Source organism: Strongylocentrotus purpuratus, unplaced genomic scaffold (genome assembly GCF_000002235.5).
Source record: "Strongylocentrotus purpuratus isolate Spur 01 unplaced genomic scaffold, Spur_5.0 spur5_scaffold_5, whole genome shotgun sequence".
Classification (NCBI taxonomy): Eukaryota; Metazoa; Echinodermata; class Echinoidea; order Camarodonta; family Strongylocentrotidae; genus Strongylocentrotus; species Strongylocentrotus purpuratus.
This window is the reverse complement of record NW_022145611.1, coordinates 19,023,488-19,037,619: the sequence shown is the minus strand read 5'-3', so window position 1 is coordinate 19,037,619 and position 14,132 is coordinate 19,023,488. Positions and strand designations below refer to the sequence as shown.

At 37.1% G+C, this 14,132-nt stretch overlaps 1 protein-coding gene across 2 annotated transcripts in view; it reads right to left on the bottom strand.

Annotated features, from left to right (window-relative positions):
• LOC754687 (arginine-hydroxylase NDUFAF5, mitochondrial) overlaps positions 1 to 10,887 on the bottom strand; it is an 80,045-nt gene extending 69,158 nt beyond the window's left edge. For both annotated transcript variants that reach the window (XM_030999277.1, XM_030999276.1), the window contains exons 1-6: positions 10,823 to 10,887; positions 8,805 to 9,464; positions 8,098 to 8,138; positions 7,148 to 7,211; positions 5,916 to 5,963; positions 578 to 684 (exon numbers count right to left, since the gene is read on the bottom strand). In XM_030999277.1, coding sequence (XP_030855137.1) covers positions 578 to 684; positions 5,916 to 5,963; positions 7,148 to 7,211; positions 8,098 to 8,138; positions 8,805 to 9,425 — 881 coding nt within the window. In that variant the 5' untranslated portion in view covers positions 9,426 to 9,464; positions 10,823 to 10,887. The remainder of the gene's footprint in view (positions 1 to 577; positions 685 to 5,915; positions 5,964 to 7,147; positions 7,212 to 8,097; positions 8,139 to 8,804; positions 9,465 to 10,822) is intronic.
• Between the last annotated feature and the right edge of the window lie 3,245 nt (positions 10,888 to 14,132).

Genomic DNA, 14,132 nt, shown 5'->3' with positions numbered 1-14,132 from the left:
CCCCCTAAAATATTGGGGATAGAGTCATTTTATTTCAACACATAAAACTGCCCTCCATGTCAGCAGTAGTATCATATTTCCATCACAATCACTTCCCTGGGGGTGTTTCACTTTGCATTTGACATTTATCCAATTTCAGGGAAACACAATGGACAAACTTGACTGAAGAGATATGGAAAGGGGGAAAAGGATGAAATTAGCTTTGGTTTGTTCATGTCTTCTCCTTCTACCCTTAGGTTTTACATGTTTTTGCTTTTAGGTCTTGTTTTTTTAAACTTTTTCCATATTTTTTCTTTGGCTCATATTTCTCTAACTTTCTGTGCAGTGTGCGCTGTATCTTTTTCTGCATTAAATTCATTTCCTATATTCTACTTCCTAATCTGCCCTCAACGAGGTTGTGATTTTAAACCTATTACTAGGATTCATGGTGATTATAATCAGCGACATATATCTTGCAGTGAGTAGGAGTTTCTCCCCTCAAATAAGAAACCAATATAATGACTTCATACAGTAACAGAAAAGAAACTCATCCCATGTAGGGACACAAAGTCATGTAATTTGAAAAAACGACACTCACCTCAGACTGCTTATGACTAGATCCAAGGACTCCTCTTTGAAAGGAATGAATTCTTCATCCACTACTAGCTTGATGGTCTTCACACCCTCTGGGGCGGGGGCCTGGTCCTATGATGGATAAAACAGATATATACATTGGTACCCTAGTTACAACTTTGGAATTGATCTCCTTTTTCAATCGATTCACTATTTGTTTGCTTTGATTTGTTTTAAATTCCATTGAGCTCTTCACAGGAATTAATATCATAATTTCAATTTTACATGAATAGTTTGCTTGATGTTACAACACTCCTAGTCATGCTTTTTTCAATTTCTTGCTTTTATTCTCCTCTCCCCCTTTTTCATTCTATTCAATTCAATTCAATTCAATTTCGTTTTTGTTTGTTAAAAAAAAGAGCATGGCAAAAGTCTGGAGACTGATATCATCATATTTACATTAATATACAAGAAAACATGAGATAAGGTTATAACTTTTACATTTACATATATACAAAGTAGTACATGTAGTTCAATAAAAACTAAAAAGAAGAATGTGACTTCATGCATTCAAAAAGATAATGTTAAACAGTAATTCTCATCATCTTGAATTCAATTGGAAAGATTTTTATCAGATTAATGGTCCAGTGGAAGCCAGGGGTAAGAAGAGAAATGTTTTATGACGAAAAAAAGTCCATATATATCATTAAAAATTGGCAATTCACAACGGTAATTCAGAAGTCACTCACAAAAAAAACTCTTTGACTAAATTGAGTTAATTCTGTAAGTGAGGAAAAATATAATAATATAAGCCTTTCAAAATCACAATGAAATATGCATGATACCAACTGCCAATAATTTGTGTACATAACTCAATAATGATATGGACATAAATAGGGAATATACTGGTAGTACCTTACAATGACTGTAAATCAATATATTAAATCCAAATTGGTGATATAAAAATTACTTACAAATTGTATACCCAAATATAATATTTGATGTATTTATGTGATTGCAATTACATGAATCCAAACTATGAGATTGAAAAAAATTTAGGCAAATAAACATCATGCAAATAAATTGGAAATAGCTAATTATTATTATTGCACAAAGAAGATAAAATGGGAAATTATGATTATATTTAGAATATTAGGTAAATAATTACAAGTTCATTGAAGAATAATTAAGTGATATATATTGCAACGGTGTAGTTCATGACGGTTATGAAATTACATTATAGAGTTCAATAATTGCACAAGATGGGATATTGGTGACCACTGATATCTTTTAGTTTTAGTTTGGGGTAATTCAAGATAATGGACATTCCTGAAGGAGCGACCGGTTTTAGGCAAGAAGTAGCGATAGCGATGTCGTTTCAATTGTAGCAAGAAAAGCGTAAACCTACCAATGAGTTTACTCCGTCTCTCTTTTAGGGAGGTTACATTCAAAGTATGCAGGAGATCATTGTATGGCAAGACATTCAACCAGGCAACGATACGCAGAGCTCTTTCCTGTACCCTCTCATCTAACACTTGTTCTCATCATACATACTCTCTATTATACACCCTTTAGACCCTAATTGCTTTCCCCGTCATTGCTAATCGCTTTATGACATTATAATTCCACATGAAAATAAAACTCTCTTGGCAGTCCACCCTATATCACCCTTAGCACAATCTTCCTCCTCCTCCTCCTCCTCCTCCTCCTCCTCCTCCTCCTCTTTTTCTTCTTTTCCTTCTTATTTTTCTACTTGTACTTATTATCATTTCTATCATCAGTTTAATGTTGTTATTCTCATTATGATCATTATCATCTTTAATAAGTTTTTTTCTTGTCTGTCTGTAAATATTACTATTTTAAGTTTTAACTTACTAATTGTGTACATGTTTGTCGGGAACCCCACTGGAGATAAGCTCTTGAGCTTTCGTGGGTTATCCTGTTCAAGCTGACTTAATTTTGATCTGTTATTCTTGTATATTGTATGTTGGAAGCTTAGCGAATAAAAATCAATCAATCAATCAATCAATCAGTCAGAAAGAGCATATGCATAAACAGACAATAACCTATAAATATACCACTCAGTCATTGCCTTGGTTTCTGTTTCATTCTTTCTCTCTCTCTCTCTCTCTCTTTCTCTTGCTTTATCTCCCTCCCTCTTTATCTATCTCTCTCTCTCCCTCCCTGCCTGCCTCCCTCCCTCCCTCCCTCCCTCCCTCCCTCCCTCCCTCCCTCGCCATCACCTCTCTTTCTCCCTCTTGAATCAACATAAACAAAAACATCCAGCTACCATATACACCACCACCATGATCACCATCACCATCATCTTTTCATTCTCACCCACCAAATATCACAAGACAACACGTCTTATCCCAATCCAATCAGAAAGTTAAATTTCAATTTGAAGTCAATCGCCCTTTGGTGACTCCTACCGATAATGGATGACTCCGGCAGCCAACATTAGGCTTCCAGATGACATGAGACTGAAAAGCTCCTCAGGGTAAAGAACCAATTACAGCCCCAATGTGTCTCCCAACATCGCTTGTGTCAAGATTCGCGCCTTCCAAAATTGAAGAAAAAAAATTGCATTCCAATGAACTTCTATCAGTAAATACATATTTCTTGCCCGATATGGATTACGGCCAGCGCACCTGGCGCTCCTTTGAAGTCATAATTAAATAGCACATATAGTTATCATTGCATATTCATTTTTGGGACAAGATCCAGGGTTCTTCGGTATTTTCAGGGCCCCGTATTGTAAAGAGTTGAATATGATTCAAATCAATTAAAATTGAAATAAGTTGCAACTGCATACTTGAGTGATAAGAGTTGCAATCAATCTCAAGTTGCTATTGATTTCAATCAATCACATTTCTTTTATTAGATAGGGCCCTGGAACTGATCTAGCTATATTTTTTTTGCATAATTTAATTGACACCCTGGGGCTCGTTTTTATAAAGAATTGCAATCGATTTGGATCAATCGCAATTCCTTCAGTCAATCGGAAGTTTGCAGTCTCTTTTGTACATAGTTGCGATTGATATCAATTGCAATTAAGTTGCTATTATTAATATCAACTCTTTATTAGACGGGGCCTTTACAGCAGTTAAGATCTGTAAATGACATAGTTATAAATATATAGGGTTCTTTTTCGAAAGAACATCTAATTGGCTGAAAAGCTATCATGTGAAACTCAACAACTCGTTTGGTGCACGAGTGTGCAATATAACCAACTTGTGTGCATGGTATATTGCATACAGAAGTGAATTAGACTGAGTGCACCACACTTTTTGCCCAAACCCATTGATTGCATTGTCTTGGCCACACAAATATAATGCATGGGGCAACATTAACAGGGTTGTTCACTTGAGAAAAAGCCAGGCATATATATATATATATATATATATATATATATAACAAATATTGAATGCATATTGTCATTCAATATATACAGAAACTCACCTCCAAATTCAGAATTTCCTATGTGCAATTCCATTTCAACCTCAGCCTGTGGCCTCGGTAAATCAATCAGGTAAATTCTGAATCCATGAACTCAGGAGCTTTTAATCTTTTTATGATATAAGCCTAATACACAAAAGAGTTTTTTTTTTTTTTTTTTACATTTACATTTCTCCCCTGGGGAAAGGCCATTAAAGGGCTATTAAAAAAATTAACCCCAAAAATCGCCCCAAAAAATCAAAATTAAAATTTTGAATCAATCTAAACAGACACAAATAGACTTTTAGCAATGTAAATATTTTCATACCCACTTTAGATTCTACAATGTTTACTGGTAACATTGTTAACAATCATCCTCCCAGATTAAGGCACTATATATATATATGTAAATGTTAACATTTGAGTGCTTTTTTAATTGTCATCAACTTTTCCATGATGTCAAATGATCAGAAAAGCAAATTTGTTCACTATATTGTGGGGTTTTTCATAGGCTTGCAATTGCAATTTGAACCTCCTTTACTTACAAAAGAAATCACCTATTAATTTGAACATTACTCTTAAACAATTGATATTTATATATATTGCAATTTAAAGAGACTTGTTTTGCAGTAAGACTGATATTTTGGGAGAGAAGTAGAGCTCTCAATATTTAAGACTATGGTAAAATAAATAAATAATTAAAAAAATATATATTTGTGAATTTTTTAAATATATATTTGTGTATTATTTCCTTCATTTTTAAAGATGAAGGTATATGTTGTTCATACAACTTTAGCTAACATCAAGTATGTAAGCTCAATGGAGTATCTGTTTTATTGGTTTGCTGCCCTCTAACATCAGGTTCGTCAAAACTGAGGAGTAGGTGACTTCAGTACCTGAAGATGGAATTCTGTACTGTATTAGTTTTACCCAAAACATTACTTACATTTTGGTTTGGTTCACATTTTCAAAGGTTAGTAAGACATTTTCGGAGAGTTTTAACACTTTAAAAATACTATGTCCCTTTTGCAGCCAACATCAAATTCTGTAGAACTTTGCAGGAATTTTGAATATGTCATGTATATCCTATCTGAGAAAGTTAACATTACCAGTGTTCATATTATGCAAGGAAACCCATTTACTTGCTAGACTTCACTGTCAACACTATTGAGTGACTGACTGGTTTTTTTTCTTCTTTGGTAATAAAATGAGCTGTAAAGGGTACATGAGCATTTGTCAGTCTACAACAATATCTCACTTCTTGTGATGGCCAAAATTAAACTGATTGAATCTTTGCACAGCACAAAACGTACAACCATTCGGTACAATGGTCTGAAAATCAGACTATTACTTACTGGCTGTATAGCTCTTAAGTCGTTTTTACAACTAATAGTCATTATTTTTCCACTTAAAGACATGTTCAAGCCCCCCCCCCCCCCCCCCCTCTTTTTAGGGAAGTTCTAAATTAGTATTATCTTTCAAATGTCGTTGGAATTTAACCTTTTCATTTTTTTGGCCTGCAAATGGGACATATTACATTTAAGAACCTGTGACCTTCTACCAGTATCTCTTATACTGAATCTCATCAGTTTGTCCTTGCATGCTCATACATACATTATCCAAGCTTGCTTTGAATCGCTTCAATACTTTACAGCTTATCGTGGTAATTATGTATTTTTGGTATTTTAAAACAAATTTACAACCCTACATCCCTTGACCTCTTCCACCCAAAATCTAATCAGTCTATCCTGGCATGCTTGTACATACTCAATCCAAGTTTGGTTCAAATCCATAAAGTTATCGCGGTAACCTGTGGTAGGACGGACGGACGGACAGACAGACAACCCGAAAAAATACTGCCTCTGGCACCACCTTTCGGTGGCGAAGGCATTAAAATGTGAATACAAATTAAGATATTTACTTACCAACATTTTTTCTGACATTTCACACTGATACAAGGTGCCAATTTCATCCTAAGAAAATTGAATTCAATAAAACAAAAAAACAAAAATTGTAAATATTTTAATAATACATTTGTGACTGTATTATTAGCCACTCTGAAATAAAATCGTTATTCAACTTGAGATAATGCATATTGAGAAATCGACCCAGAAGGTTATTGGAAGCAAGGTAATATGGATATTGATACTGGTATTAATCTATTTTGAAATGTATAATCCTCTAGTAAATATCTGTATTTTTAAAGTTATGTGTACAAACAGCACAGTATTATTATAAAAGTTAAATGTGACTTTTCCCTACTACACAAATAATAATAATAATAGTAATTACAATAGTAATAACAATTAAAAAAATGATAATGATACTACTTCTAGTACTACTACTACTACTAATAATAATAAAAATAATAATGATAACAATATAGAGTGTTTATAATGTGCCATACCCACATGAATTAATCGATCAAGGCACAAAGCAAAAGTAGGAGCATGAACATGAACAAAGTGAGACAAGTTAGAAAATACAAGTCGATCTACTGTAAAGCAATTTTGAAAATTAAAGTTTTAACAGCATTTTTAGAGCAATCTACACTCAACATTGAATGTCTTGTGGCAACTGATTCCTTAGGTAAGGCCCATCATGCATAATGACTTATCCCCCACGATTTCTTAGTTTTAGAAACAACAAACAAGTTAGAATTTGATGATCTTAAGTGTCGGGGAGGATTATAAGGCTTCTACAAATTATACTCTGGGCCTGGGGCAGATCCATGCATACAGTGGAAAACAAGCAATAATAATTTAAACACAGTGTGGAATTAAACAGGTAGCGAATGTAAAAGAGGACAAAACCAGAGAGATGTGAGTAGAAAGTATGGTAAGGGTAGCAATACAGGCTGCTGAATTTTAAAACTTTTGCAGGTGTGAAAGTTGGGATTGTTGTAGCTGAAAAAGAAGTGACTGACCAAAGTCCAGTCCAGACCATATGATGGCATGAACTCCCTTTTCTGTGGCCAGGCAGCTTAAGAACTGTCGGATAAAGCCTAACTTACATAAATGATACCTATAACTGTCATTCAGATATGTGAAATTACAGTTTCTACTTCATCGCTATCACCAACTATTATGTCCTCCACGTTCCAGACATGTGTTTTCATGCCACTAAAATTCACTATTAAAGCATTATGTCAACCCACCTCTGTCAAGTAATTGGACATCAATCCTCGTCCACAGCCTAGATCTACTGCCACTGGAAATTTTCTGTGAAACAAGAGGACAAAATTATTTGAATACTTAATGCGATCAACTTAAACATTAATGAACTATGTACTAGTTAAAGTTACTATGTCCCTTTTGCAGCCAATATCAAATTATTTAGAACTTTGCAGGAATTATGAATATGTCATGAATGTCCTATCTGTGAAATTTACACGTTAGCAGTGTCCTAATATTCAAATTATGCAAGGAAACCGTTTACTTGCTCATTGACTTCACTGTCAGACACTATTGAGTGACTGACTGGCTTTTTTTCCTTTTCTGGTAATAACATACATAAAATGAGCTGTAAAGCGTACATGAGCATTTGTCTACATCAATAACCCACTTCTTGTAATGGCCAAAATTAAACTGATTAAATCTTTGAACAACATAAAACGTATGACCATTCGGTACAATGGTCTGAAAATCAGACTATTACTTACTGGCTCTATAGCTCTTAAGTTGATTCGACAACTAATAGTTATTATTTTCCCACATTTTGAAGCCAGAATGTCCTGTTTTCACTCAAACTTTCAGATTATCTTAATTTGTACATCTAACATTGAATTCACTACCTTATGCCTAGGTCGCATATGCACCGGGCCCCTCATAATTTTCCCTACCTAGTGGCTTGCCGTGGATTTTAGTGACCGTTCAAGACCCTTCCGATCTTCATTTCTACGGCATGTGTGGTCACATATTCTGCGGCGCCAGAGAGGTGACCGGTAAGCTTACCAAATGTCTGTTTTTACTCGCCATACGAGTCCCGGATTGTATCTGCGAAAGCCCCATTAGCACCATTTTCTCTCATCTGAACAATGTTACCACGTCCCTTTTAATAATCATTGCTTAAATGGATGAACATTTCACTTCCTTCTTGGCATCTTACCTGGTCACATCTCTTATTCTGTCCACCATCCGATAAGCTATCTGATAACAAAAACGATAAAAATTGCAATGAATATGAGTAGATATACCGGTACTTTCTAAAATAACAACAACAAATGAAATAACTGATGAAAAATACAGAAAATACGTTTTTCTACAAGTCATGGATAAAAGTTCGCAACTTTTTTGAACACATCATAAATGGCTAATAAAGTGCTTTAGATTAAGTGAGATTAAGTGAAGTTGCATATATATGAATTTTCAGTTTTAGTTATCACTTTTCCAAAGGAAATAAATAAGACTGTATTCAAGTTGAAGTCACATTGAGTAAAACTGTTTATAACTGCACACTTTGATCTTACTCCAAACAACAACATAAATCAGAGGATGGTTTCCAGTTTCCATACATATCTTATCAATTTTTGTTTTTTTTCATTAAAGGGTTCTATTAATAGAATGATTTACTTGCCTGCATTAACCAGGAGACATGCATTAACAGATCAGGGAATGCAGATTGCACTCAAATTGATATTATAAAATGGGACAGACACACCAAAAATAATTGTTATGAAAAAGACCACTGTCATGAGATTGTAATATTTCATTGGTTCTTTTACTTCCATTATTCAGGCAAACTCTAGAAAAACTTGCCAAATATGAGGCCAACAAAATCAGATAAGACCCTTGAGATATTCTTTGATTAATTACCTCATCTTTGATGTAATCATACACCTCCACATCTTTTGCCAGTGCAGCCCGGTCTCTCTGCTTCCTCTTTGTCTTACGGTCAAAAATATTCATCACATTCTCCTCTCTGGCTGGATGAGAGAGATTTGAAGAGGATGAGAAGTATCTCTTCTCTGGTCTTGTGATAAAGATGCCTTTCTGCATCCCTCTCCAATCTGGAAACAATCGTTTGCATCTTGAAAGACGAGGGAGTCCACATTCTGATGACGGGTGTCTTGGACAAACCTTGTTCCTGAGAGTGTACAAGTAATCCTTGTCTTTTACGGTCATCCCAGAATTCTTTGGATCATCGATCGTCTGAGAAAGCAATACCGGTAGACTCTCAGGGAAAGTCCCCTCTCTGTGGAAACCTTGATGATAGCACACTGTGCTCCTGACTGCTAATTCCTGCTCTGGTGACAAGTGCTGTTGTCCTGAAGTTAATAAAGTTCTTCTTCCTACAGCTTCATGTCTTGCCCGAAGAAGACATGAAGTCTGTTTCCATGCTGAACCTCCCTGAGAGACGCTTAACAGATTTTGATTGATTCTGGACAGAACTGATGCTGGAAGGCTACCATAACATTTTTTGCAGTTTTGGAACATGGTTGACTTGTCAGTTTAATTGAAGTTCAATCCTGTGAACTATAGAAAAAGAAAAAATTGTATTATAGAGCAAAAATAATTAGCAGATGACAGGGACAAAGACATTTTTAACCCAGGCTACTTACGATACATGTTCATACATAAATTGCTGACTTATTTGAAGGATGTTGTTTGATACTTAGTTTGAACCCTCATGAGTGAGTGGGCTACTGCCTAGACCTGTCCTCTATTTTGGCTTTTCTTTTTATACATTCTATTGGAGGGAGAGATGTATCCAAATACCGAGGCGGCGAGCTGGCTCAGTCGGTAAAGCGTCTGCCTGTCGGACCAAAGTTCTCAGGTTCGACTCCCACCCAGGTGGATGACTGAAGCCTGCGTTGTGTGTTAAAGGCCTACTGCACTACTCGTAGCTACTTGCTCCCTCTATATAAAAAACAATGCCTAATCGGTGACCATTGGTCCCCCATGATCCTCTCTTTCTTATGTTAACTGAGAGCTGAGTTGATGAGATAACCACCTGTCCAGTGACCTTGCAGAGCGGTCTAATCCCTCCTGTAAACTACGGCAGATAAGCTTTAATGTGCCTCTCCCCTTTTTTCATAGATGCAGGCTATGTTAAATGGAAAACACTCCGTCCCTCGGATAGGACGTTAAATGGAGGACCCCACATACAGAAGATTCACCACCCTTGCCCGTTAAGAACCCATTGCACTATTCGTATAAGAGTAGGGGGAAACCCCGGTGTAGTGGTCTACCTGCACACCCCAATTAGACCGAGTATACATATGGCATCAGCAAGAATCTTAAAGGTAAAGACCAGTTTTGGAAACGCCCCCTCTCAAAAAATGAAATGGAAGCTCTTATTACCAATCATGTGAAATCATTGTTTGTTAGCCTTAAGAGAGGAGCCGACCCTACCCAAATCAGAGGCTAACGAACGAAAGAGACAGAAAAATTTGGTCTAGGATAGTTGCAGCTAGAACTACACTAAAAGTAGACCATTTGTGTACCAGACTCGCCAGTGCTTGACCAAAACTTCATTCTCTTTCATCAACAGTTGTTCCACTAAGACTATGTCAGGCTTCACTGACAGCCTCTAAACAGAGACTGAAGTGCGTGGGACATGGTAGGCTATGCAGATATACATGCTCCTACGCGGCGTAAGGCGCCATCTAGCCGTCTGCTCTGGCTGCTGTAACGTACGAATACCTAGTCCCATATGGTGTTTTCATATCATTAAGAATCGTGTAATATAATGGTAAATACGACATTTCTATAAGTTTTCTCGTATTAATGAGAAAATTCATACTTGAATACAAGCATAGTGTAATTTTCACGAAATCACATAATTTTTTCATAAACGAATTCTATCAAACAATCAAAAAATTAGACTTTACCTTTCTTAACTCAGTTTAGCCGGTTTGTTTTAGTCGTGATTGAAACGATTGTGTCTTCGAGTTGGCAAACATGAAAAGAATATTGCGTTTCAAAAACTATGTAGCAAGGAAATAAATAAAGAGAAAACCAATGAGCAGAATTTACAATTTGATGTGGGTACAGAGGGGCGTGGATCGGGGAGGGGGGGGGGGGGCTCGGAGTTAGGAGGGCTTGTCATCAAGTAAGTAAGTAGGAGTTACTTTATCTTCTTGCCGGAAAGAAAGTGTTGCACAGATGAATACATGTCCCTTGTAAATAATAATAACCGTTTTTATTTACCCGGTAGCCACTTCAGTTATGAAACTGCTCTTCCAGCGGGCCCTGCATAACATAAATATGTTATTACTACCCTTCTCCAATCAAATATGCTGAGCGCCTAGCTAGAAGGCAGAAGGTCCCATTGTTATAAGTCTTTGGTATGACTCGGGCGGAGTTCGCTGAACCCACGACCTCCCGTTCCTGAGGCAGACGCTCTACCACTGAGCCACCATAATATGTCCGGTATTTAAATGAGACGGCCATCGCAGCCACTCGGGTGATGGAAGAACTTAATTTAATTTAATTTGAGTTAGGAACTTTACATTCAGCTTGAACTAAGGAGACACGAACGAACGAACTTTAATTATCTTTGATAAAAAAAAAAAATTGTTATAAATCAGTGAATATATTAATTTATGAGTCACGAGAACTCTTCATCAAGTCACGGTCGTGATCATTTTCTATTTTTCATGAATCTAAACGCCTATCGTTCTCTAAAAAAAAATATCGAAGCTCATTTTGGATGATGCTGAGCACTGATGAAATAAGAAAACAAATTGCAACGATCGAGGTATCATCTGACATTGTATATCATTTTAGCTAGCTCCTATATTGGAAACGCCCCAATTTCAAAAAATGAAATGGAAGCTCTCATTACCAATCATGTGAAAGAATATGTTTTGACTAATACATGATGATACAAAATTTGCCGGGAAACCGCCTACTAATTCATATATTTGGTAAATTTGTTTCTCTCATGGTCTGTGAGAGATATAGGGTAGTCCCATATACATCTTTCTGTGTATAGTGCTTATAACTTTACGAAGAATGGGCCAAATTTCTTATCATTATGATGATTCCAGAACCTTGCAGATGCTAGATGCTAGATGATCAACCTTTTCTGATCGATTCCACAACGTTTCTTTCACAATGCAATCGCATGACCATAACTGGTCTTTACCTTTAAGCAACAGCCATGTTGAAAACACATGTGGTATACTGTATACATGTTGATTCCCTCATCAGGTTTGCTGTGGTTAATAATGTTTTGAATGCATGCACCCAGGCGCGTACGCAGGGGGGGGGGGGGGGGGGGTAAACCCGGCCCCCTCAAATATTTGTAATTGTAAAAGGTGTTAAAATGGTTAAAGGAGGCCCCCCCCCCCCAAAAAAAAAAAAAAAAAAAAAAAAGTGTTACTTAAGTTCCCCCCCCCCCCAAACCACTGAACGAAATATCGGAAGGCGTAATTTTCAATTTCCGGGTCAAAATAAGACTTTGAAAAGTGCTCTTACGCCCCCCCCCCCCCCCCCCCCCCCTGCAGCACCATTTGATAGATTTAATAGATTGAGTATATGGAACTTTTTCTGAACATGATATTGGCAATATACGGGCATTTTCAGTATTTCTATCCATTTTGAATTGTGTTCTGCTGCCAGGACTGACTCCATAATGTTTCGTATCTCGTTACTATACCATCGAACACGCTACCCAACTTTCGCCCAGGAATGTTGTCATGAATACTTGTGTCTCAGTTTCAATTTAATGATAAAAAGCTTGATATCAAGAAACTTGGAACTCTATAGAGCTTGTGGTAAAGAATTTTGATGAGGAATGAGTTTTAAAAAAGTGTCCCAATGTAATGCTTGAGGTGGTATTCATAGGTGCGCCGGAAGCAGTTTGGGATGGGCAGGGGGCAAATATTCCAGAGGCTCACCTTTCAGGGGCAGTGGCGTAATGAGCAAAAATGTTTGGTGGCAGAAAAAAACTGCATCACCACCACTTTTACATGTACGTTACATGCAGGCCCGGCGGAACGTTTTTCAAAGTGGATTAATAAGGATCAGGTAGAACGTAGCGACCCGGCCCCCCCACTCAGTTTTATTTAGGGTACGCATATGCTCGTACTCTATTTTTGAAAGCACCCCCTATCTGAGGACTGCCAACATTTCCGAACCCCCCTTTCGCGGGCTTTTCGCGGGCTTTTCCTGCCTTGGAGACCCCCCTAAATCAGGAAAAATGCTCATTTTACCCCCTAAATTCGGAATAATTTCTCAGGAGTCCAAAGAGATGAGAGAAAAAAAGAAAAACACCCCCTTTTTAAAGAAATCTCCGGGTGAAAAGTCAAATACACCCCTTTTTTTACAATTCTCGGGCCGGACTTTGTCGCACGAAAAGTACCCCTTTACCGGACATTTTGGCAACACGCATGCGGTCATTCCGACCTCTGAGTGGGGGGGCCGGGCGTAGCGAGCAAAGCGAATTGAGCGTAAATTGGCGTGGGGTCTAGGGGCTTTGCCCCGGCGGGTGCCAAGAGGCGGAGCCCCGGAAGCTCAGGGGTTATAGGCATTTATTAACGGTAAGATAAGTATGTTCAGATACCTTATTTGTGACACTGGCAGGTCATTATTGCGCAGAAGACAAACTGTAGGTAAATTCTTTATTTCCTTCTTTTTTTTTTTCAATCTGTGCATAATTTTTTTTTTTTAATGCAAATTTTACCGAACAAAATTAGAGATGGGTCGTTACACTATATGGACAGAGTAGATAGGTGTGTGAGTGTAATTATAATCAGTTAACGATGCGGACATGATTCTTCGCCAGCTTCCGGAAATCAACCTGGGTTTTTTTGTTGTGTCCTGCGGCCGGAAGCAATAATTATCTCACCGCTTTTGTGCGTGTGATTTAATTGTTTTTGGTATGATTCCGGGACGCAAAAATGAAACTTAGCGCCTCCCTTGCCTATATCGTCACAGTTTTCACGAAGTGGCCTCGTGGCCTGCGCAGCGACAAAAGTGAATTTCGAGATAAACGCATTAACATTTCATGTTATTAAAACGGGGGTTAACGTACATTTATTTATTTATATATTGTGTTATAAAAAACATTGTACATGGCAGCCTTTCGGCTGAATTGAGTGCAATTTACATAAGTAATGACACAAGGATACTGCACAAAATACAATAGTATACAAAGTCATTAAAAATAGTACATTCATAACAAACAATAATAGG